This window comes from Danio rerio, chromosome 13 (assembly GCF_049306965.1).
Source record: "Danio rerio strain Tuebingen ecotype United States chromosome 13, GRCz12tu, whole genome shotgun sequence".
Classification (NCBI taxonomy): domain Eukaryota; kingdom Metazoa; phylum Chordata; class Actinopteri; order Cypriniformes; family Danionidae; genus Danio; species Danio rerio.
Window position 1 is genome coordinate 32,864,697 of NC_133188.1, and position 24,841 is coordinate 32,889,537.

At 35.0% G+C, this 24,841-nt stretch overlaps 1 protein-coding gene across 12 annotated transcripts in view; it reads right to left on the reverse strand.

Moving 5' to 3' along the window:
• Positions 1–4,844: 4,844 nt before the first annotated feature.
• Positions 4,845–24,841, reverse strand: part of cdhr1a (cadherin-related family member 1a) — a 221,539-nt gene continuing 201,542 nt past the window's right edge. For 7 of the 12 annotated variants that reach the window (XM_073919510.1, XM_073919507.1, XM_073919513.1 and 4 more), the window contains 11 exons: positions 23,716–23,835; positions 23,463–23,606; positions 21,844–21,922; positions 21,638–21,738; positions 21,114–21,317; positions 20,446–20,598; positions 18,486–18,650; positions 16,201–16,268; positions 9,939–10,167; positions 9,603–9,857; positions 5,224–6,565 (listed from right to left, as the gene is read on the reverse strand). In XM_073919510.1, coding sequence (XP_073775611.1) covers positions 6,047–6,565; positions 9,603–9,857; positions 9,939–10,167; positions 16,201–16,268; positions 18,486–18,650; positions 20,446–20,598; positions 21,114–21,317; positions 21,638–21,738; positions 21,844–21,922; positions 23,463–23,606; positions 23,716–23,835 — 2,037 coding nt within the window. In that variant the 3' untranslated portion in view covers positions 5,224–6,046. 12 annotated transcript variants of the gene reach the window in all.

Consider the following 24,841-nt stretch of genomic DNA (forward strand, 5'->3'; position numbering starts at 1 on the left):
CCCAATTATTCATGTTTTCACAACAACATATAATAATATAGTTAATCTAAATTTCTACATTTGCTGTTCCCATCAGGCATTCCAAGATGTATAGCATTTATCTTCTTTAGTAGGTCGTAAAAAAAAAGAAGAAGAAAAAAAAAAGATTTTAGCTGAAATTGTGCTGGGGATTCATAAAATGCAAATCAATAGCTGCTGGCAATTTGAGAGTTAACAAAGATATACTGTCAAATCAAAATTAATTTGGCAAGACAAAGTTCTTTGGCAACATATTTTAATTTTAAGGTGAACATCCACTGATTCTATCCACTCCATAAAAGCTTCTTTATTTTAGCCAATTTTTGTCCATTCTTCAATTTGTGTGTGACTACAAATAATATTCTGTGGGATCAGTCTGGAAAAACAGTTGGACCTTTATGGCTTTTTTAAGGCTATGGTACAATTAGAATCAAAGGAACAGATCTTTTATAATCTCAGTGCACTTTATAGAAGCAGCTACAATGTTCATGATATTGTGTATAAAACTCTCATGGTGGCTGGGAATGCTATATTTCTGTTCTATACTACATGGGTTATTCTAGGTTGAGGTGCATTTGTATGATTGTTAAATTGCATGCTTTATGTAACAGGTTTACTTTAATGCACATTATATGGTCATAGAGGTACAGTCTAAAAGAAGATTAGGATTGTTGATGCCTGGTCCATGTCATGTGAACCCAACAGAGCACTATATACTTATCGTTTCGCATCAGTCAGCAAAAACTCAATGAAAACGACTTACACAAGACTGGTTTGTTAAATGGTTTGACCCCTCCTTATCTGTCAGATTTATTGACTGAACACAGGCCCAGTCTGCCTCTTTGGTTGATAAAAAAATCCAATGCCCTTCAAAGGAATGAAAAATGACCTTGATTTTAACTCTAACTCTGTCTACTGTATTGTTTTGTGCGAGTTGTTGTTTTTCTCCTGAAATTAACATTTTGTTCCTTCTTATATAAGAAAAATATGAAAAATGTGCAAGCTTTGTCTGTCTGTAAATGGATCAGTTAAATGAAAACGTGTTACTGACATTGAACTGTTAATTCTAAATAATATAAATATTTATAGAACAGTTCTGTCTGGTTCTTGAATTGGACTAGCTGATAGCTGTGCGATGCCAGCCTCTTAACCCTTTACCCTTGTTTATTACTCCACCCACTTAAAGCAACAAGCAGAGAACACTACAGTTTGACAAATATTGCTGTTGTTGGACAACATAATCAACTTTTGAGGCTCTTTTAGTCTAGAATGTAGTTGTTTAGATTGTAACTATGCAGTTTATTTATAAGGATAGTGCCTATTTTTAAATATTTATAATTTTGGAGCATCGAATTTAGTGCATCGGCTGCCATTCCCCTGTCTGAAAAGACCAAAGAAAGTGACGGTTGACGTTCGCCTCAAGATGGTAACAGAGACTGCATATACAAGTCCTTAGAGGAGAAAAACAGCATTTTCTCAGCGTAAATTTTAAACTGCAGCTGAACAGTTCATTAGAAATCATGTAAGTGAAATTCTAAGTCGATCTCTTTTTGTTTTTTTGTATTGTGGTTTTTGCTTTGCTCTTTTCGGGGTTAATTATTGTGAAATCACAATTGCAACAGAGAAATACTGGGAAATCTCTGTAGACTGATGGCATTTCATGCCGTTCAGCCTTATAATAAAATGTCAGCAAAAAATACCTGTTTTGTCATCACTTTAGACATTATGCTAGAGAATCATTCAAATACTAGTGTTGTGTGACGTTGGTGAATTAACGATGGTTTCTGCTGTTCTGATGTCAGCTGCAAATGTGAATGACTGGTGGAAGAAAGTAGTTTTTCGTAAAAAAAACATTTTTAGACGATTGTACCATTGAACTGTTGTATGAACACAATATCACCCTCTTAGCAGTCAGATATGGTTGTATCTTTGCACTGGTGGGGGGCACTAATGCACTAGGCCTATGTCCTCGAGCCAACGCACGCCTCCCACCAGTGCTGATATATAACCTTATAGCACTGTTACTACATTGCTCATATATCACACTTATCACACTTTCCTGCTGAAAAAAAAAAACTTCTGTTGCTTTCTACTAGAAAATACCATTTAAATCATAATAAAAAATCAATTAACTATTAATTAGAAAAAAATACCAATAGAAACCCACAGAGATTTTTACAGTGGTCAGCACTTTTACCTCACAGCAAGGTCACTGGTTCGAGTCTCAGTTGGGCCAGGTGGCATTTTTGTGTAGAGTGCATGGGTTTGTGTTTACCTGGGTTTCCTCTGGGTGCTCCGCTTCCCCGGGTCTTCCAGCTCTTCCGCTCTGGCAACCCCTGATAATTGAGGTACTAAGCAGAAGAATAGTGAGTAAATGCTGACATGGATCATGAACAAATGTGACTTTCCTAAACCAAGTAGGCCTCACGTGTGTTTACCTACATGTTTGTTTACTTAAGGAGGATTACCTATGGGACCTACATCAGTTTGTCCACGTGTGGCCCATATGGGTTTGCCCATGCCAGAGCCACATGGTGGGACCTAGTGGGGTTTACATAGATTTGCTCATGAGGGAGCTACATGGTAGAGGCAAGTAGTCCTTATTTCTGTATTTACCAACTTTTGAAGCCATATCGCGGCTAACTGGAAATACCCAAATATGATCTTAATGGTAGAACCTCACATTTGTTTAAGTGGTACCCACATGGGTTTGCAAATGTGTGGTTGTTTCATGAGTTTACCCATGAGGAACCTATAGTCAAGCATAAAATTATTCATACCCAAGCACATTTCAAAGATGTCCACAGAGTGAAATGACTTGCCTTAAAGGAACTTTTCCAATACATATGGCCCACATAGACATCACATATGTGATTGATTGTGTTTGCCTATGTATACTCTATGTCTGGGGTCACCAGGGTACTACCATCTCCGTCCAAGATGGGCCGGTGTCCCTTCAGGGTTTAGTTCCAACTTGCTTCAATAAACCGGCCTGGATGTTTCAAGTATACCTAGAAAGACCTTTGCTTGTTCAGATGTGTTTGATTAGGGTTGGAGCTAAAATCTGCAGGACACCGGCCCTCCAGGAACAAGTTTGGTGGCCCCTGCTCTATGTGCTTAACCAGTGTGGAACCCTTGTGTGTTCCCCACACATGGGCAAACTAAGGTGGGCTCAATATGGGCAACACATGCTGTGGCTTCAGAGTTGGTAAACACACATGGGGCTACTTGTTTCTACTAAACAGGGCAAACCCAGGTGGACTTAATATGGGCAACACACAATGGTTCCAAGTGGGGTAAACATGGACAAATACAATTAATCCCACACAGGCTGCCTATATGGGCCTTATGTAGGCCAGAAGTAGGTGATCAGTATATGGTTTCATATACTACATTGGGGCCTACTTATACTGAGGCCATTGATAGGTTTAGAGAACATGAACCTAATTTAAGATCAACAGCAGCCTAAATGGCTCAATTTTGTTATTCGTTGAGTGTTATTGTTCTTAAAATAAATATTGCAAATTTAAAACACAGATACAGTCATACCTGCCAACACTCCGGTTCCCAGGAGTCTCCCGTATTTCAGACCCATCTCCCATTTTGTTCTGTATAAGGCTAAATCCATTGAAGCTAAACGAGGCTGCTGAAGTAATTGCTGATGAGAGACAAGTGTGACAAGGCGCGAAAGCATCGGAGCTTTTATTATGCCACAGTCGACCACTTCCAGTTGAAGTAACATTGGAAAAAAAGTAGCACTTTTTCACCATACCAAATTCCTTCTGAGGTTCTGTTGTTATGCTGCTATGTGCAGTTTAATAAAACACAACATATTAAACTGGTGTTTCCTTATTTTCTATAAAAACATACTAGAAATTGTGGCTCTATGGCAGGGGTCATCAATCTCGTTCCTGGCGGTCCGGTGCCCTGCAGGGTTTAGCTCTAACTTGCCTCAACACACCTGCCTGGGTGTTTTAAGTATACCTAGTAAGACTTCGATTAGCTTGTTCAGGTGTGTTTGATTTGGGTTGGAGCTAAAATCTGCTGCACACCAGACCTCCAGTAACCCCTTCAGGTGACTCCTGCGATGGGTCTCATTTATAAAGCTTTGCACAGAAACTTTACCAAAAGTGGACATACATCAGGATAAATAATTTACAAACTGATGATTGTTGCTGATAAGATTATTTAAGGTGATTCAATTAAGTCAATATTTAAGTTAAATGTGTTAAAAGAGTTTATTCACAGCTGCACACATTCTCCCGACAAGTATTTTTGTATTTTATAGACCACAACTTTTGCATGAGAATTGCCATACACAAGTTCCACATGCTTTGTGTGTAAGCCTCATTTATAAATGAGATCGTATAGTTAAAATAGCTTTTTTTATCTGCATTTCACCGTTCTTCAAAAATGTCTACATAAGTCTGCAAAAATATATAACACTGCAGTGGTTTTTGCATGTTTAAATTAAGAAATCTTAGATACTTTGCCTTTACAAGAAGCTCCTACATTTAAACTGTTTGTCCAGAGCTCCGTGACCTCAATCAGAGGACTCCAAAATAAACTGGTGCAGTCCAAAATAAAATGTACACATCTTGGTTAAAATGTTCTGTTTTTCTTTTATCCTTGTCCATCAGTGCACTTTACAAGTTTGTAATCCTCTCTAAAAAAAACTGTAATCCTACTTGCTTCCCACAGGGTATAATTCCATGTCATTTGTGCTTTTACCCCCCCAGAGCTGCTTTTGCTATCTGAAAACAGACTTTTCTCATCGCAACAATCATATGCAGAGGGGACTTCAAGAACAAAAAGACATGTTAAAAAGTCTTCACCCTTCAAAAACGTATCACAGTGTATGTCTTAAAAACCACAATTACTGTAAATAGAGGTTTAGAAAAGCCAGAGAGAGCAAACTCATAATTTGTTAAATCTTAACGTGACCACCAACACATGGTTTCTGAAATATTTGTACACAATACACACAAAATAAAATCTTGTATGTTGAAAAATAAATCTGCATAAAATCCAGGCATTAAAATCTGTACTTAAAATAAATGGTGGAGAAAAAATAGGTCACCAACTGCACTGCCGGCCCATATGATGAAATGTGGCATTAAAGGAAATATAACAGTTTTTTTTTTCTTTTCAATCCTACAATACATTAAAGAAACTGCATTAAAAACTGTTTATATCTAATGACCATTTGATTTGAATAAAATATTCATTTATTTACAAAAGGTGAATATAAACAGTGGTCACTCCATGTATTTTACATTTAATACTGAACTGCATAAAAAACTGAGAAGGTAAAATAAATTCATGAAACGTTTACAACATGATAGACAAACTGTGTGGTGTTCCTCACAGAAAGACAACTATACACAGTCCTTTTTACAATATTTGTCCTTTAGGAGTTTATCAAACTAACTACACATTTTGGCATGTTCAACATCCACAAGAAATTGTATGAGACCCAAAATGCGTGTATTTGGTAGCCTCACGGAAACTACTGTGTTGTAAAAAATATATATTATAATTATAATAACAAAACATTGTTCCCTTTTATAAACCACATATACTAGGTAAAACAAACATCATATGATGAATAATTAATATAAAAAATCAGGCATGTTTAATGTCTTTCAATAATCTGCAATCAAATTTCTATTTCTGAATAAGGTATCCACAGATGGAAAAATATCCAAAAAGCTTAAAGTAAATGTGAAGCTGTAATTTTCCACCCAGAAGAGGGCAGTGCACGGTGTCATAGTGATTAGCAGGGTGTTAGTCTTGGCTAGTGACACTTTCCCCCATTTTCATTAGGTTCAGCTTGCAATCCTAGCTGAACTCTGCACGCAGTAGGAAGTATACAGTAAGTAGCTTGCAGCGATGGCCTGCTGGGTTGGTGTGCTTGTGTAAATCCTTCCTGAAATTATCCTTGTCTGTTGAAACTTGTCAATGAATTAGCCTGGGAAACTGTCTGCTTTCCATTGAACACTGAGATTTTCACATGCATTTCAACTTATCAGTATCGGTTGGCCATGTTTTTCTGTTCCAGTTTAAGTTTGAGCTCAGAAACTAGCGCTGTATTAACAGGATTGTCTTTACACCGGTGGGATTTCTTCTTTGACTTGGACGCTACAGATGCAGAAACTGTAGGTACTGTCCATTCTCGTTCACCATGTCTACAGTGACTTGGCAATGGTGGAGGCATGACTGGGGCATTCGGAGGTGATGGAGGTGTTCGATGAGAACACACTTTGATGTTATTGTTAAAGTTGACATTGTCTGCTCTAGGGATCTCCTGCTCTTCTCTGAATGGTTCTTGGAAGTCGTCTTGTTTCTGGGGTTTACGCTTCTTTCGTATGATGCGACGGGAAGGTAGAATCCTGTTGGCCTTGTTTCTTCTCACAAATATTACAGTAGAGATAATGACTGTCACAAAGACTAAGATTAGAATAACACCACTTATCAAGCCTAGGAAATGCATGGGATTTTCCCTACTATTCATAAAAAAGGACGTCAAAGGTCCCTTGAGTGGAGTCTGTAAAAGAGCACAAAGAGAAGTCAAGTCCATAGGACTCATGAATGATATACTGTAGGCTTCTCACTGTTTGCTTAGAGAGACATGATAAAAGCGAGGCAGATATTCAATTCTAAGAAGCCAATAGCAGTCTAAATACCTTTAGTAGTAGTGATAGGCAAAATTAAGCTTTTCAAAAATTGGAATTAAATGTAGGCAGGTTAAACTGGTGCCGTGACCCGGATGGAAGTGAGGTTTGGGGGATGTTTGAAACAAAGGCTGGCTAATAGGAGATGTGCAAGTAAACATTCCTGGCATCAAGAGGCAGATTAGTGACTGATTAGTACACCCACACGGAATCTGTGTGCGCAAAAATCTGCAGATTTTCACAGATTTAACCCATTATTGAGCCTATTTTATTTTCACTTTTTCAGTTTTTAAATTAATTTCAGTAATATTATTGACTAAAATGAAAATGTTCATATGATTTATTTACAATACAGTTTGTAAAGTCACATTTTCTGTCTTTTAGTAAATACAGTTGAAGTCAGAAATATTAGCCCCTCTTTGAATTTATTTTTGTTTTTTAAATATTTCCCAAATTATGTTTAACAGAACAAAAAAAAAATGTCCACAGTATGTCTGATAATATTTTCTCTTCTTACTCTCTTGTAATAAATCAGTGAAGCTAATAATTCTGACTTCAACTGTAAATTATATAAGAGACTTGCTTTCTTTACCAAATAAGTGGATCTAATTGGATTTGTATTGTAAATATTAAATACAAGTTAAAAATGTATTATTTTTTATTTCACATATTAAGTTTTTAGTTATAATACTCCCAAAATTATTCCGCATAAATTTTCAGATTTTTTGCAAAATTCTCTGCAGAAATAGCAAAAAATGTCAGCAGATTCTGTCTGGCCCTGCTGATTAGTCATTGTCTTTAGATTTCTTGTAAGACCGCCTGCCTCCCATGTTGGAAACACCAGTTCAAATCTCACTTGGAGTGGGGAGAGTAGAACTAGAGAGGTTATAGTAGTGTTGTGACCAAAATGTGAGTGAGGTTTAGTGGGATGAGTGTAACTGAGGCCACCTAATAAGAGTTTGTGCGAGTAAACCTCATCCCCTTGGCCTCATAAGGCACACAAGTGACTGACACTCTCTTTAGTGTCCTTGTATGTAATCCTTCCTCCCATGTTGGTTCAAATCCCATTTAGAGTGGGGTGAGTATAACTGGAGGAGTTACAATGGTGACATTACAGGCATAAGACTGAGGTTTAGTGGGATGAGTGTACCTGAGGGCAGCTAGTAAAAGCTGTGTGAGTAAACCTCACTCCGCTAGCCTCACAAAGCACATTAGTCAACAACATGGATGGACATATCTGCCATTTGGTTAAACATTGCGTGAGTTAAACATTGCATCTACCATGCTGAAAATGTTTAAATCCCACTCTCAGTGGGGTGTGTTGAAAGGGAGGGGTTACATTTGTGCTGTGACTGTTTGAGGAAATGTAACAGAAGCTAGTAAGAGCTATGTTAATCCCTGTTGAGAGCGACGACACAGTGAGAGTTAGTGTTCCTGCCTCCCATGTGAGAAACATTCATTTAAATCCTATTTACAGAGCAAATGTACCAGTAGGGTTATACTTGGTTAATCAAGTTAAAAAGTGAATATTAACTAATATTATTATTGCAGACATGTTTTCTTCTCATTATAGAAACTCTAATTACAGATATGTGTTCTAAACCTGTCTACAAAATTATATAATTGGTCTGAGAGCAGATCCTAGTTCATTGATTCACAGAAATAATTGCCCCCTTGTGGCAAAGCAAAAACATTTTGAAATGTTCTGAAATGTTTCAGTGCTTGATCTGAATCACTAGCAGAAACTATTATTTGCTTTTAAGTTAGGTTAAAAGCTTAGCAGTGCTTTACAAGTGCCCATCACTACTACATAGATCAGAAATGTCTAATAGAGCCGCTCAAGATAATAAATACAGTGTGACTGCATGGCATCTCAACAGCAGAGAATTGATTGATTACAATTGATTTGATGTTCAATTTAAAGATAATTTACAAAAGAGTCTGGTTGCACAGTAAGACAAGATCAGAAGGGTTGAATGGGGCACCCAGAATTGAGACCATGCAGCCTCATTGTCAATCTCTACTATTAAGGAGATAGCTGACCTAAAAATTAAAATGTACTATTTACTCACCTTCCATGTGTCCCAAACCCTTATGAGTTTCTTTGTTTAACTGAACACAAAAAAAAGATATTTTGAAGAATGTCAGAAACTGGTAATGACTGACTTTCATAGTATAAGAAACATAAATACTATGGGCGTCAATGGTTACCAGCTTCCAAAAATGTTCCAAAATAACTAGTTTTGTGTCCTGCAGAAAACTCAGATAGGTTTGTGACAAATGAAAGGCGAGTAAATGATAATAGGATTTAAATTTTTGGGTGAGCTACTCTTTTAACAACTATAATTTTGACTGAATGGAGAAATGGGTGATAATTCTGAGCCAAATAAGTGCAGATTAAAATCTTTCTGGAAAAAAAAAATGTATTATAAGTGTGCTTGTGTACTCTTTTACAGACTTTTTACTTTCGTTTAAACAATAAAATGATGGTAGGATCGAAAAAAAGGAGAAAAAAGAGAAAAACTAAGTATTTGTGTCAGAGTCAAAATTTCTCATGGTCAGGGCCTCCTAATAATCTTTCTGATCTTGCCCTTTGGCTGGACCCGGGACTTTTTCACAGATTTCCAGAAAATGAATGTGGATATGAAAACAGTCAGACAGATGGCGAAGACTACAATGCTCAAACAAATGCCGAAAACAGTCCAGGGCCGAGTTCTCAGACTTAAGAAGTATGAAAGCATTCTGGATTTGATCTGTAAAGCACACAATAACACAAACTCATACTATTTTGAATAAATAAAAAAATAAAAAACTTTAGTAACACTGTATTTACTAGCATGCATTGAAGAGCTATAGGATTGATGTAGGATCCTAATAAAAAAGCACTATTAAACACTAATATACACTTACCGCTTCTGTGATGTCAATCTTTACCACTGTGGTTGTGCTAAAGGATGGTGAACCTCTGTCTTTAGCCTGAACAACAACAGACCAGGTACAGTCTCTCTGATTGGTGATATTCTGGACAATGTCCATTGACTTGATGTACGGCTTCAGCTTTATTTCTCCCGTGTCTGCATTAATGTCAAATATGTTGTCTGGATCGGCTTTCATTATGGAGTATTCAATGAGATTGTTGGGCTCCTCTGCATCTTCATCAATCGCCTACAAATCATCAATCTCAGTCAACTTATACTTTCACCAGTCAGATAAACCAAAATTTCAAAAAGTAAAAAAACAACATACCTCTATTTTGACAGGTGCACCAATCACCATGGTCTGCTCCAAAGAGTTTTCATTAAACGCTGGTGGATGGTCATTGAGGTCAGTAATGGTGACAAAGACTTCCGCGAGGCTGTATTTTCCTTCAGGGTCTTCGGCTTTCACGTAGAAGTTATACTTGGATTTGACCTCAGCATCCAGACTGGCCCAAGGCTGAGTGTAGATGATTCCAGAATCAGCCTGAATGAGAAAGCTGCGGAAAAGATATAGGACAGGAAATTAGTTTTATAGGGAAAATCGGGATTAGAAAGCGGTAGTTGTACAGGGACATGTTAACATGATTTAAAGCTTTGAGAACACAGTGGAAAGGAATCAACATAACAAAACATCATGCCTATATAGTTTACTGAATTCACTCCATTGTAAGTTAATATTGGCATCATGTCTGCATGTATATACAGTGCATCTGGAAAGAATTCATAGCGCTTCACTTTTCCACATTTTTTTTTTTTTACAGCCTTATTCCCAAAATGAATTAAATTCATTTATGTCCTCAAAATTCAACACACAATATTAATTAATAATTAATTAATTAAAATTAATAGTTGCAAAATTAAAAAAAAAAAAAAAAACTGAAAAATCACATGTACATGAGTATTCACAGCCTTTGATCAATACTTTGTTGATGCACCTTTGGCAGCAATTACAGCCTCAAGTCTTTTTAAATTTGATGCCATAAGCTTGGCACACCTGTCTTTGGGAATTTTTGCCCATTCCTCTTTGCAGTACCTCTCAAGCTCTATCAGGTTGGATGGGAAATGACAGTGTACAGCCATTTTAGATCTCTCCAGAGATGTTAAATAGAATTTAGGTCTGGGCTCTGGCTTGGCCACTCAAGGACATTCACCGAGCTGTTGTGCTTTGGGCCATTGTCCTGCTGGAAGATGAACTTGCGACCCAGTCTGAGGTCAAGAGCACTCTGAAGCAAGTTTTCATTCAGGATGTCTCTGTACATTGCTGCATCCATCTTTCCCTCTATCCTGACTAGTCTTCCAGTTGCTGCTGCTGAAAAACATCCCCAGAGCATGATGCTGCCACCACCATGCTTCACTGTAGGAATGGTATTAGCCTGGTGATGAGCGGTGCCTGGTTTTCTCCAAACATAACATCTGGTATTTATTCCAAAGAGTTCAATTTTACTCTCATCAGAACAGAGAATTCTGTTTATCATGGTCTGAGAGTCCTTCAGATGCCTTTTGGCAAATTCCAGGTGGGGAGTGGGTTCTGTCTGGCCACTCTACCATAAAGGCCTGATTGGTGGATTGCTGCACAGATGGTTGTCCTTCTGTAAGGTTCTCCTCTCTCCACAGAAGAACGCAGGAGCTCAGACAGATTAATAATAAATTTGCAACAATTTCAAAAAACCTTTTTTCACATTGTCATTATGGGGTATTGTATGTCGAATTTTTAGGAAATACATGAATTTAATTCATTTCAGAATAAGGCTGTAACATAAAAAATTTTCTGGATGTACTATAGTTTACTGAATACACTCTTGTTGTAAATCAGTCTCAACATTAGGTCTTTGTATATATACACACTGTAAGTACAATTATTTCACAAGTGGTATTTTTGAGTATTAACTTTGTTATTGTACAACTTTTTCTTGGTCAATCCAAAATGTTACGAAACCCTCAAACCTGAACATTTAAGTAATAAAAGTGAAGTTTTGACCTTTTAAATAGAATATCTACAGCACATGTACAACATTATCAGGCAACTATTAATGTTCAGAAATATTATGCAACTAAATGAAAAAGAAAGATTTTCCCATCTCGCTTGTTTATTTTGACCTGTTAAAATGACAATAAGAAACAAACTCAAATCTTTACAAATAAACATTTCTGAAAAAAACAAAAAACAAACAAACACCTCATTGAATATAATAGTCACAAAAGCCTTCCATTTACTGAGTCAGTCAGTTTACTGATCTGGTCAGAATCAACTTTTTGTGCAGCCGCAACCACAGCCTACCAGACACTGTTCAGAGAGGTGTACTGTTCACTTTGACTGTAAATATCCTGCTTAAGAAAGGCCCAAACATTTTCAATAGAGTTTAGTTTCGGTGAAGAAGGGGGCCATGCCATTAGTTTTTCATCTTTAAGGCCTTTACTGACCAGAGACATAGTGGAATACTTTAATGCATGTGGTGGAGCGATTTAAGTCTTCTTGAATGATGCAAACTTTTGTCTGTACCATTGCTTGAACAAAGTTTCTTCTAAAACTTGGCAGTAGGTTTGCCAAATTCAACCCAAAAAGGTCCAATTAGCACATCTTTTACAACACCTGCCCATACCTATAACTCCACCTAGCTGACATCTGAGTTGAAGTAAAGCTTTCTGTGTTCATTACTGAGCACATCTATCTGGTCAGTCAAAAGTCGCTTTCATCACATCAGTCCTTAAAAATCTGTTTCAGATATTTCTTGGCCCATTCTAGACGTTTCAACATATGTGTCTTGTCCAGAGGTGGTCGGGTTTCAGCCTGTCTTACCATGGCCATTTCTCTGAGAACAGAACACCTTGTACTTCTTGACACTCCAGGTAGTTTGCAGTTGTGGATAGCTTCCCATAGTTGTGGATTCCTGATAGCTTTATGTTTGAATCTTCTCAAATATTTGGTGGTGATTTTGCATCTTTTCTTCTTAACACATTTCTTGTGATCCTGTTGACTATTTGCTACAAAATATTTGATGGTTCTGTGGTCACGCCCCAATATCGTATATATTTCAAGAATTGTAAAGACTTATTGCCATTTTTGTTTAGTTTTTTTTAAAGAAAGTTACATCTCTTTTTTGTCCCATTTTCCTGAGGAGAAGAAACTGGTGAATAATTTTGTGCACCTTGATATAGGGTGTTGATCTTAGGCCACATGCTCCCTCTTTACACAAATCACCTGATATGCATTAAATCCAATAAGCATTTAAGTTTATACAGCTTGAAGTTGGAAATTATGGATAAAATGATAATATGGTCAAAATAATCAGTGTAGTTTACTGAATACACTCTGTTGCTATAATTTAATCTTAACCGTAAATCTATGTTTATATAGTTTACTGAATACTCTCTATTGTTGTAATGTTCAGGGTCATAAAGATGTTTTTATGCTTTTATGAGACATAGCTACATTTATTTGAACAAAAAAATACAGTAAAAACAAGAACATTGTGAAATATTAGAATGCCAAATAACTGTGATGTGTTAGTAAATGTTATTTACTTCTGTGATGACAAAGAGAATTTTCCTTCCTATGCAAAATATCATTTAAGATATTATTTTTTTAAATGTGTGTATATGTGATTTAAGATACGAGAAATGAACATAAAATTAATATATGCATACAATTCTCTTTTAGAAGTGCGATCTATGATTACAAGGGCAAAAGGATTGGTAATGTTTGGCATCACTTAATCTTTATAGCAAACATGCCAATGATCTTGGTTAAATAACAGAACATTTGTCAATTTTCTGTAAATTAATAGGAAATTGTAATTTAAATTACTACAAAGACCATAAATATTGAATTTAAAAAAATGTCAATAAAAGCCATTTTGTTCAGTTTTACGTTTTAACAGTTTTAATGTCAAAAATGGTCAGAACAAACATTCCACAATGCCAGATAAAAATTTTAAATAAGTGTATTCACACAGATATTTATATAAAAAAAGAGCACACATATGTACGTACGTACGTATGTATGTATGTATGTATGTATGTATGTATGTATGTATGTATGTATGTATGTATGTATGTATGTATGTATGTATGTATGTGCTGTCAGGGATGGGCAGTATTTCCGATAAATGTATTTCAAATACACAGTTTAAATACACAATAGTATTTTGTAATTTGTATTTGGTAGGGCTGATAAAATGGATTAATATTTTGTATCAAATTACTTTAGTTTCTTGTTTTTTTTTTGTATCTTTAAAATACTTTCTAAGAAATCTACATCATAAAAATGCACCCTCTGACTGGTGCTTTGGATTTTATTGACTTTTCCATTTAAAGATGAATTAAAATCCTAAGAGAAAGAGTATACTGTACAAATAGTAGATTTGCATGGCATGGTGATGTCAAATGTTTGTTGTTAAAACAAGCAACATAAAGTCCTACAGTGACGATTCCTACAATACTTCATTGGGTGTTTGAAATGCCTGTAGTTGATCAGTAGGCCCACTGTATAGTTAATGAAGAGGAAAGATGTAAGCCTTAAGATGTCACAACATATGAAACGCAAATATTTAACCAAAAACTCCTACTAAACTAAAGAGTTCAATAGCAAAAAATGGATTTCTGAAAAATTCTGTGAACAAAATATCTAAATTGACTCTTTATTTAACACCCTTTTAAAGTATTAAGAGGTTGAATAATTATTGTACAGAAATGACGGCGATTTTACCAGCCACAATCGCTATCAAACATTGTTTACTTCACTGAGTCATTTTAATGGGTAAGGGATTGACTAGATAGGTCTAAATAATGGAGGTTGTGCAAAGAAATGTCATGCTCCTTTGTGAAAGTATTTTTTTTATTTCTAAAATATAAAATACAGTATTTTATTTTTATACGTTTGTGGCTGCTCTATTTTGTAGTTTATGTTGATACACCTAAAATTGAAGTATTATTTTAAAATACATTTAAATTTATTTGTGTATGTATGTATGCATGTATTTACACACACAAGCTCTCTGTTTCTAGCAAGAAATGACACACTTCTCCTTTATGCGGGGCTGTTACATGAGCAGGAGAACAGTCTATTTCCTGCCCAAATCCCATTAGTGGATTAACCAAGATGGAGGGCTAGGTAACTGTGTGCAGTGCTCTACAAATTTAAATAATTCGTTTCCATATACAGAATCATTCTGATGAAATCTGCTGTAATCCACTAGATATAAATACAGACAATGATAAAATGTGAAGAATGAAATCTAAAAGGCTGAATATTATCAGGTAAATAAAACAAGCTGCTATTAACATGCTGTGTGTGGTCTGTCTGGCAGAATCATCCAGAAAAGATCCCTCACTCAATTAGCCTTCTAAATAAGAGAGTGAAAAAAAGACCAAACAGCAAGACAAATGAAGCGCACCGTAAAGATTTAAAAGGCTTTTCTGCCTACAAACTATGACTCACACATTCATATGCAATGCATTTATGCTCTGCAAAATATAACAAACATGTAACTATCAAAGATTTGATGAATTTATGGGTTTCGGAATATTTGAGGGTTGGAGGACAAAACTCTGCTCCAAGACATTCTGAATAGTTCAGATATGCATGCTTTGCCTTTGGAATCTAATAAAGAAAGAAAATCAAACCCTCTTGGGTACAGCTAGTCCGGAGTACAGCTAGCAAGTCTTACAATAACATGAAGCTTTATTGGAAGTTGTTGAAAATTCTTTTTGAATTTCTTGCTGTAGCGTCTGTGATGAATTTGATGTGCTCTTTCATCCCCCCTCTTCTCCCATTCACTAAATAGTCAGGGGTTTTTTAGATAATGATGTTGCATAAGAGACTGTTTTTTTTTTTTATGTGGCTTATTCCAGTCAGCTGGCATTGCATCAGTTGGATCTTTAGCTTTAAAAAGACCACAGACTCTCTGAAAACAAGAGGAAGTGCTTCTTCATAACTTTAAAGATCAAAAGCCAACAAGTCTCCAGGCAGCAGGTTTGTGGAGACAGTAGTGTGTGGACAGTTAGGTCAGATCACACACACATCTTTAAAAGTTGTGAGAAAATCTTTTTGGGATGATATTCTTGCACATAAAATACCTAAAAGCTTTTTATTTCTGCTTATGGGAAATATTTAAAGGCACAGAACCTAAAAGTGAACAATATTTATGTGAGTTTCTTCTAGCTAGAAATCTGATTAAAGATATATCTCTAAATTGCAAAATAAAAATAATAATAAAACTGCAAGATAAATAAATAAATAAATAAATAAAAAAATAAATAAAATCTTGCAAACTAGACTGGGAAAACTTGTTGATATTTAAATAAACCAAGTAATAAAATCTAAGTAAAAAAATGGAATTTTTAATAATTCAGGCTAATAATTCAGGAGGGCTAATAATTCACACTTTAACTGTATATGTATGTTGCTTGCATGATGTGTACTTTACATTTGCCATCTATGCATGATTTATATACAAATAATTATAATAAAAATTGAAATAAAGGTGGAAAAAATAAGCGAAAAAAGAGGGAAAGTAAACGTGAATACTTACATGTCGGCTCCAGAGCCATAGATGGAGTATTTGACTACACCCCATATACCAGAATCGGGATCCATGGCCTGTGGAGAGCAGAAGGGGACAAACGTCATCAGCTGGCATCTGTTCTTATGAATAACTGTCATGCCAATATCTACGTAACAGACCAGATGACGTTTTGAGCCAAAAGTCAGAACGTTAGGGAGATGTGGGATTTGTTTATTATTTGTGTTCCTGGTTGAACCATGTTTTTATGTCCAAGGTCAAAATCAGGCAGGTCATTAACAAAATTGTACTGCAAAAACCGGATAAATGCTGCATGACGAGCACTTAGTTTATCTCAACAGAGTTCAATCTCTATCCGCTGATAAAGGGCAGAGCAGGACAAGTTTACTTTCTGATGGACAGAGTTTAGCATTAGACTCATGCAATGGGGAAATATTTGGAGAATGATAATGAATGACAACATTCAATTTATGTAATTAATTCCTGTAACAGCAAATGTAAATTTCTTATAAATACAGTTAATAAAAAATATTGTGAAAATATTACAATTAAAAATAGCTGTTTTCCATTTGAAAAAACTTAAACAGGTTATTTTTTTTTTGCAAGTTGGTAAAAAAGAATATATCATTAATAACAACAACAACAATAATAATAATAATAATAATAATAAGTAATAATAATTATCCTCATGTTATTTACAGTATTGTTACGATTAAAGTTAATCTATTTTTTTTGTTGCGCATTGTATGTGTTTTTTTCCCCCCTTTGCCTTGCCTTCTTGTGTTGTTTTTTCATATCCCATAAGCTCCCATGGTAATGTGATCCAGGTTCGGATTGACTGCTGGTCACAGAGAGCTACAGTAAATATAAAAACAGAACTTCCGGCATAGTTCGAGGAGCTCATTTTTGGTACAACTGTTGCTGGGAGTGAAGAACTCCTGGATTTCCCTATACCTCTGGCCGACGTACAAATTTTACTATTGTCAAAATATGTCCATGTATGCTTGCAACTTTTTCAGAGATTAAGTTTGTAGGGGTGGCCTGCCTATTTATTTTGATTACTTTTGAACTTGTTTATGTTTAGGGAGGAAGGTAAGCTTCCTGTATTTTTCTTTAAAAACTTACCGGTTATTTAGTTTATTTACTTTGTAGATTCTTTTGTTTATTTTGGCCAGTGGCCACCCTGACGAGATGCTCATTTGAACTGCTTCTTTTACCTACAAAAAAATCCATTCAATTATTTTTAACTGACTGTCTGTGTTTGGTTGTCGACCAAAGGGGATCTTCATTCATTCATTCATTCATTCATTCATTCATTCATTCATTCATTCATTCATTTTCTTTTCGGCTTAATCCCTTTATTAATCTGGGGTCACCACAGCGGAATGAACTGCCAACTTATCCAGCATATGTTTTACGCAGCGGATGTCTTTTCAGCCACAACCCATCACTGGGAAGCAAAGGGGACCTTTTGCATACATTTTTTTGCTTCCCTTGGGAAATCCACCACCACCTCATTTTGTTTATTTTGCCTATGCAGTTGATTTCTCTACACTTGAAGCGTAAATGTATTTATTTTCTTTTGAAAATTATTTAAAATGTATTTTAGGACAAAAACAATGCAGTAAAAGCAAATATTACTATAATTTAAAATAATTTTAATGTATTTGTTTAAAATGTAACATTCTAAAGGATGGCACAGCTAAATTGACAGCTTTATTTATGACAGATGAATCATAAATACAAAAAAAGGAACACATATTAGTACAGAAAACAGAAAGCTGACAGAACCCAAACTGTGGCATTGCATTTTGTACCACATTTTGTTTCTGGATGAATAAAATTAAATCACAATTGTGCTTTCAAAAAAACATTAAAATAAAAATATAATAAAACGTCAAAAGGTATCAGTTTATTTGAATAACCAAAAAACTAACAAACAAACAAACAAAAACATTTTACTTGAGGATTCTGATACAAAAAAGAGATGTGACAGTTTTGCCATCTGACCGTCATAATAATTTGACCTCATCCTGATGATATTTTTGTCTAATAAAGCACAAATCTGAGGTTTTAGTGTTACACAACTGAATGAAAATGATAGCCATCTGGCAGCTTACCACGTAATAGACTGTTTAGCATGATTTTGGATTCTGTTCCAACCCCTCAAATGTTATATTTAGATTAATAATGCGTATAATGCGTCTTTTTCCCGAAACTGAGCATAGTCAAGAGAGGATGACGAACATGTTAATCTTTTTGTGTTTACAATGTCTAGAATGTTCTGTACTCACAGTCACAGACACAACATTGGATCCTCCGGGTGAGTTTTCTGGGATCCGGGCGATGTAGAAATCAGAGGTGAATTTGGGAGCGTTATCATTGGTGTCCAGCAGATGAATGATAATGTCTGCAGTGGCACTGAATCTCTCTGGTGTGTCGATCTCTACAGCCAGCAGCTGCAAACAATGAGCATTTGAACACATTTTAGGTGCTGATTAAATGTCACTGATTGATTTAAACTACTGTACGCAAACGATCCGTAATTCTTGATAATATATTATTGTGTAGGATCTCAATTACATGCATGATCAATAAAAATGTAATTGATCATTTAATTTTAGTTGCCTTTTAATGCAAAAGCAAGTTTTTTTTTTTTGTGAGGAAAGTTAACATTAAAAAATCCCCTTTAATAATATTAATTTGACAAATTTTTTGTTTAATACTTTTATTTTAGCAACATTTAATCCAAAAGACTGGTTCATATGTAAAAAATATCTGGTAAGCTGCTGTATTGTATTGTTAAATTAAAGCATATAGCAGCTATTATTTCCCATACTTTGAACGATTATATATATATTTTTTTGTCCATATATTCAGCAATAAATCCATAATTTATAAGGGTCAAAAATAAGATGTCCAATTTCTACACACAATTAAGATTGCATAAGGAATTTTATATACAAAGAAAATGTCTAATTAATGGTTTAAATAACTTTTGTAAAAATACTTTTCAAAATGTGAGCGAAAAAATCTTCATTCATTGTAACAACAGATATATTTAAGCAAAAAGGAAACAAGACGCTTAATAATATTGTGTTAAATATATATTAAATTAAATCAAACAATAACTGATCTTAAAAAATGTCAACAAACAAAAATACATAATTTAAATATTGAAATGTCGGTCTGGCAAATGCATCCACTTAGAATGTTATCACTCGATTGAATGTGAATCAGTGGTTATCAACTGATAGATATGGGCCAGTAGGGGCCTTCTACGCCTACTGTTAGGCTAAGAAGGCTGTTATTATCCATCCACATGGTTGGTCAGCAATACTAATAGAGAAGACTCTAGATCCAGATCTGTTTTTACATTACTGTGATGGTTGGGTTTAAGCTTGGGTTAGACATTAATAAAATACAATTAATGGGAAATTGAATGGATAATATAAATAATTATCATGGTTAATCTGCTTTACTAATAGAGAAGACTGCAGATCCAGATCTGTTTTTGCATTACAGTGGCAGTCGGGTTTAGGATTGGGGTAGATGTTAATAAAATACAATTAATGGGAAATTTGATAAATATTATAATTAATTCTTGTGGTTATTCAGCATTACTTATAGAGAAGACTCTAGATCTAGATCTTTTTACATTACTGTGACGGTTGGGGTAGGGGTTGACGTTAATAAAATACAATTAATGGGAAATTTAATAAACAATATAAATAATTCTTGGTAACTTCTGGCCACAGCTGTATGTGATCTACAGCTGACTAACCATGTGGATGGATGATAACCGCCTTCTGAGCCTACTAGTAATCGCAGAAGACCTCTACTGGCCTATATCTATCAGCTGATAACCACAGATAATGTCCATTCAATTGAGTGATACTATTCAAATTGGCTGGCAAATGAGTGAAATAGTTTTGATTTGAAGGATAGTGTTAAAATATAATAAATAAAAATACAAACAATAATTTTGGTTATTATTTTATAGCATTTCATGACTGCTATCCCTTCATAAAGTATTTTATTATTATTTAATAATTCTTATTATGTCATTATTTTGTATTACTTTTTCTCAAAACATTCCTGACAAGACCGTTGGTATATAAAACACTGTTACACTGAATGACTTCATAGTGTGTTCTGTAAATCAAGGTTAAATTGTATTATTATTTGTGAATAGTGATAACCATTTTGGTTCAGAAAAAAAGACTAACAGCTGTGAAACAAAAAAAATTCTACCTTAAAAGTCAGGAACTGTGATTTCTCAAAATCCATTGCAGCAGAATCCTCCACTAGGACAGTGACTTGGGCTTCATTCAGAACAGTTTGAGGAACCACTCTTAACATGCGGCCCGGGCCCACTAGTCTGAGGTTGAATTTTGCATTTGATCCCTAAAAACAAATACGTAGCACTTTTGATTACAAAATTTCATAGTAAGCCATTAAAACACAGAGCTGGAATATGTCAAAGTTAATCAAAATGTATGTAAAACATTGTATCAACAACTGTGCTGATCCATGTGATCTTGTTTTTCAGATGAATCTGAATGTGACTAAGTGCTAAATAACTGAAAACATTATTGCATAATATGACAAAAGCTTAAAAGGGACCACCTGCTTGTTTGGGTGCATTTACGTAACATAAATGACAATGTTTTATTATGATTGAAAATCACTCCTAAAAAACATGGAAGTAGCGCATTAAACTAATGGTGTCTTATCTCCTATTTTTAAATAATATCACTTTTTTTGCACTACAAAACTGCCACACACAATCAGCCTGTATTAAATTCTCTTAAAACCAAAAACAGATAACCAGATTTTCTTTGTAATGGCTCTAAATCTGCTAAAACAATTTTTTTGCTATGACAAACCCACTGCAAAAATGAAAGAGAGATGTTTCTGACCTGGTCGGAATCATTGACTGTGATTTTCAAGCCCCTCAGAAATTCTCCCTCTTGAGGATGTTCATACATTGTTAATTCGAACACATTTTGAGGTCCATTCTCTCCATAGAATGTGGGTGGATGGTTGTTTAGATCCACTACCCGAATGGTCACAGTGGTGGTGGCAAAGTCCAAGCGCTTTCCTTCTGGACTGATTTCCAATGCCTGAGAAAGAAAAAAAAATCACGCATTATTATTGTTACAGCTAAATACCAACCAGCAGGCATGTTGTATTAATTCGCACAAAATGCAACAAGGACATACGTATAAAAGAGATGTTGCTAAATACATCTGATACCAGAAAACAAAACAAAAAAATAGGCAAAACTAATGGAATGAAACAAAACAAAACAAAGGAAGCAAAACAAAACTATAAACTAAACTAAAACAAAAGATAAAAACAAAACAACACCGAACAGAAATCAATCTAAAAACAATGCTAAACAAAAAATACACAAAACACACACACACACAAAAAAGTGTACCTTGACTTTAATATTAAAAACTTCCCTCCTCAGGTCTGCTGGGTACAAATTCAGAGTGATGACTCCACTGGTTTTATTAATGGAAAAGGACCCATCTGCTCCTGAATACATTGATGCATTGATTCAGCATTGTGATGTGAAAAGTCATTATTAAATTACTTTCTAGCCATCAATCAACGTGCAAAATAATAACCAATACAACATACCAGAGTCCAATGAATATATGATCGTATTTGGATTATCCATGTCTCCATCTTTGGCAGAAACTGTAAATATCTCAGATCCCTGTAGACAAAATTAGATCTTAAAGGTCTTTTCCGGCTGATTTAAGCCACATGCTGTTTGTATAGAAGAGCCATCTACACTACCTAACAAAAGTCTTGTCGCCTATCCATGTTTTAGCAATAAATAACAACCTGACTTCTAGTTGATCAATTGGTATCAGAAGTGGCTTATATGAAAGGTAAAGGTTTCTAAATTACACTTATTTTACCCAAATAAAATATGATCATGCCTTGATTTTTAATTATTTCATTAGGACAGTAAGGTTTGACTTTGCTAAGACAAATGTCTTGTCACTTGACAGAAATAGTGTACAGAATAGAATATAAAGTCATTTCGAGTGGAAAAAGAATTTATATTGTTTATGACTCCCATGAGCTTGGACGACTGCATCCATACATCTCTGCAATAATTCAAATAACTTATTAATAAAGTCATCTGAAATGGCAAAGAAAGCGTTCTTGCAGAACATTCAGAGTTTATGAAGATTTGTTAGATTCATATTTAATTCCTCTTCCATCTTACTCCAGACAAGCTCAATAATGTTCATATTTGGTGACTGGGTTGGCCAAACATGGAGCACCTTGACCTTCTTTGCTTGCAGGACCTTTGATGTGGAGGCTGAAGTATAAAAAGGGGCACTATTCTGCTGAAGAATTTGCCCCTTCCTGTGGCTTGTAAATTAATGGGCAGCACTCGTGTGTCTTGATACCTCAGGCGGTTGATGTTACCATCCACTCTGTAGATCTCTTGTAGGCCCCATACTGAATGTAACCTCAAACCATGATTTTTCCTTCACCAAACTTGACTGATTTCTGTGGGAATCTTGGGTCCATGCGGGTTCCAATAGGTCTTCTGCAGTATATGTGATGATTGGGATGCAGTTCAACAGATGATTCTTAGGAAAAATCTAACTTTTCTAGAAATCAAGTTATTGTTTGTTGCTCTTACACCTTGGATTGATGACAAGACATTTGTCAGGTGGATAGAACTCCACAAAGGTTTTAGCAGATATGAACAGTAACATGGACAAACTTTACCAAGTAAAATTATATTTTATTATTATTATCATTATTTTTTATATTATTATTATTATTATTATAATTATTACTACATAAAAAAAAATTGTTAGTACAAATATCAAAACTGTTTCAGTACAATTTATTAGTAATTTCTGAAGAATCACAAAACATTGAAGACAGGATAAATGATGTTAAACATTTCTGATTTCTCTTCAGTCAGCAGAAAAACAAATTGCATTTTAAAAGATTTAATAATAGAAAAAGATTTAAACATGCGTATTTTACAATATTTTTAATAAACAAATACAGCTTTGGTCGGTGTACCACAGTGACAGAACAAATTGTAACCAACCATGTTCTTTGAATGGTTGTGTCTATGTATAGTCCCATTTTCCATTCATTATATGCATTAAAAAAAAAAAAAACATTTAGCAGGTAGAAGATTCATTTTTAAATCAACAGAAGCATATACTGGTAAGAAACCATGCAGGAAAATTATTGTGGAGTGTTATGATACTCACTGGCGAAGAGACTTCATAGACATAACCAAAGTAAGGAGTTCCAATAAAAATCGGGGGAGAATCTTGAGTGTCGATCACATTTATGGTCAAAGTAGCAGATGATGACATCACTTGTTGCTTGCCCTTGTAAATGCCTCCTCCATCCTAAAAACAAAATAATTTATTGTGATGCAGGAAGAAAAATAATAGCTGGAAATAGATGAACAAATGCTTGACCTTGTAAAATAACAAGAACTAAATGACTAACTCTCACCTTTGCCACCACAGTGATGAAATGCGTCCGCGATTTTTCATAATCGAGGGATTCTCCAGGTTTTATCCGCAGCACGCCGCTATGATGGTCAATGGCAAACTTTGGGCTTTGCTCACTGCTCTGGATTTAAGAACAAACAGAGACATCCTTTGAGTTACAATAGCAGGGTTTGCTTTTAAAACAGAAATCTTTGACACTGGATCATTTCAATCCTCAAGAATACAGAATCCTGAGGCAGGCCTTATCCTGCTTTACAATTCACACTGATCATGATTTATACAGGTAAACAATTAACTTTTATTTAATCAGGATAACATCACTGACTACACCTTCCTAAAGCTGAGATTAACGCATTCTCCTTTGCATTTCTGGGGTGTTAGTGCTGTTAACTGAACAATTGCAGAATTCAACCTGTTTACATAAAGGTTTTATTTGTGAATAATAATATTACAGAATGTTATCAGGTTTTTCCTTTATTTTGACTGCGGTAAGAATAAAGCAATATTTTCTGCACTCTATTTGGCTTTATTTCCCCCTTAAAACAGTGAAACTGCTTTTTGAATATACAGTAACGGTAATTCAAAGACTTAAAAAAACATGACAGCACATCATTCAATTGGCTGTTGGTTGCTAAAGATATATTCAAACTCCATATTGTTTCTTCCTGCATGTTAGGTTACACATTTAAGTGTTTCTATTGCAAAACGTCCACAAATCAAATAGCAATGTTTCATAAATTAGCAAAAAAAAAAAAAATGATGATAACCCAGGGTTAGGTGCAGTATGAAAAACTTGTTTTTGTAGGTATGGATTTACAGTAAACAATGTTTAACTGAAGGATAAATAACCCATTCCAAGTAGAAACAGCACAGTGCAATCTTCAATCTGAAAGCATACAGGTTGTGCAAGTTTAAGCTATTTCCTTACTTTCCTATGGCTTATTCCCTTCTTTTTCAGGGCTTGCCACAGCTGAATGATCCGCCAGCTACTACAGCATGTTATATCGACAGATGCACTTTTTACATAACCCAACCCTGAGAGAGCAACCTCGTGCAACCCAACAAAGACAAAGCTAAATGACTGTAAATGAGTGTGGAATCATGCGAGATGTGAAATTCATCACACA